Source organism: Habropoda laboriosa, unplaced genomic scaffold (assembly GCF_001263275.1).
Source record: "Habropoda laboriosa isolate 0110345459 unplaced genomic scaffold, ASM126327v1 scaffold6588, whole genome shotgun sequence".
In the NCBI taxonomy this organism is placed as follows: Eukaryota; Metazoa; Arthropoda; class Insecta; order Hymenoptera; family Apidae; genus Habropoda; species Habropoda laboriosa.
Window position 1 is genome coordinate 1 of NW_017106464.1, and position 870 is coordinate 870.

The following is an 870-nucleotide window of genomic DNA, read 5'->3' on the forward strand; positions in this document are numbered from 1 at the left end:
TCACGTTACTACAGCATTCTCATTACCACTCTCCTGAAAAATGTTTCCCAACCAGCAATGGGAACTTCACGCTTGCAATATCCCTCCCCACATCCTCCGCTTAGAGAGTAAAAAAAAATACTCAAGCGAACATCACGAAAGTCTATTCTATCCCGCGCACACCTTCCAATTCTCACGACGGTTAAATGACAACTTTTAAACATACTCGATCACGTACACATCACCGCAACAAGTTCCACACAAACAGATGAAACGATCAGCGAACAGTCGTTCCGATGAAAAATCTGCGCAAGCGTTAAACAACTCCGTGGAAGGGTAATTCCTCGTACAGGATGTTCGATTTAGTAGTCACCGTAACTTCGATGCGTGGTCACGATGAGTAACGACAAAACCGTGGTCACAGAAATCAATATAACTGCCAGCAGCGATTACAGTCTCCAGTGGAATCGATGGGCGATGAAAAGCATAGGCACATGGCCACAGTTCTCGTCGAACCTCGAGAGAAACATCTCTCGAATATTAAACGTGATCTGCTACACCGCAATACTATTCTCGATAATCCCTTGTTCGTTGCACCTAATGCTGGAAAAAGGGACTTTCTACACGAAAGTGAAAATACTCGGTTCGTTGAGCCACTGGGTGTTCTGTATCATCAGTTACACCATGCTGTTGCTGCGACGTAAAACCATACATCACTTTGTCAATCATATGGAGACCGATTGGAGAACGACGACGAGAAAGGAGAAGAAAGAAGTCATGTTGAAGTACGCGAAATTTAGTCGATACGCGGCGATTTTTTGTGCGATTTTCATACACGGTGGTATACTTGGATATTGTGTTATGACAGCGTCCACCACGATGGTTGTCGTG

General features: G+C 44.5%; 1 protein-coding gene across 1 annotated transcript; it reads left to right on the forward strand.

The window, feature by feature from the left end:
• Window positions 1–375: 375 nt before the first annotated feature.
• On the forward strand, window positions 376–861 carry LOC108578310 (the record flags this gene model as incomplete). The annotated part of the gene is made up of 1 exon (XM_017941614.1): window positions 376–861. A coding segment is annotated over exon 1 (486 nt), but the record flags the coding sequence as incomplete, so codon positions are not given.
• Between the last annotated feature and the right edge of the window lie 9 nt (window positions 862–870).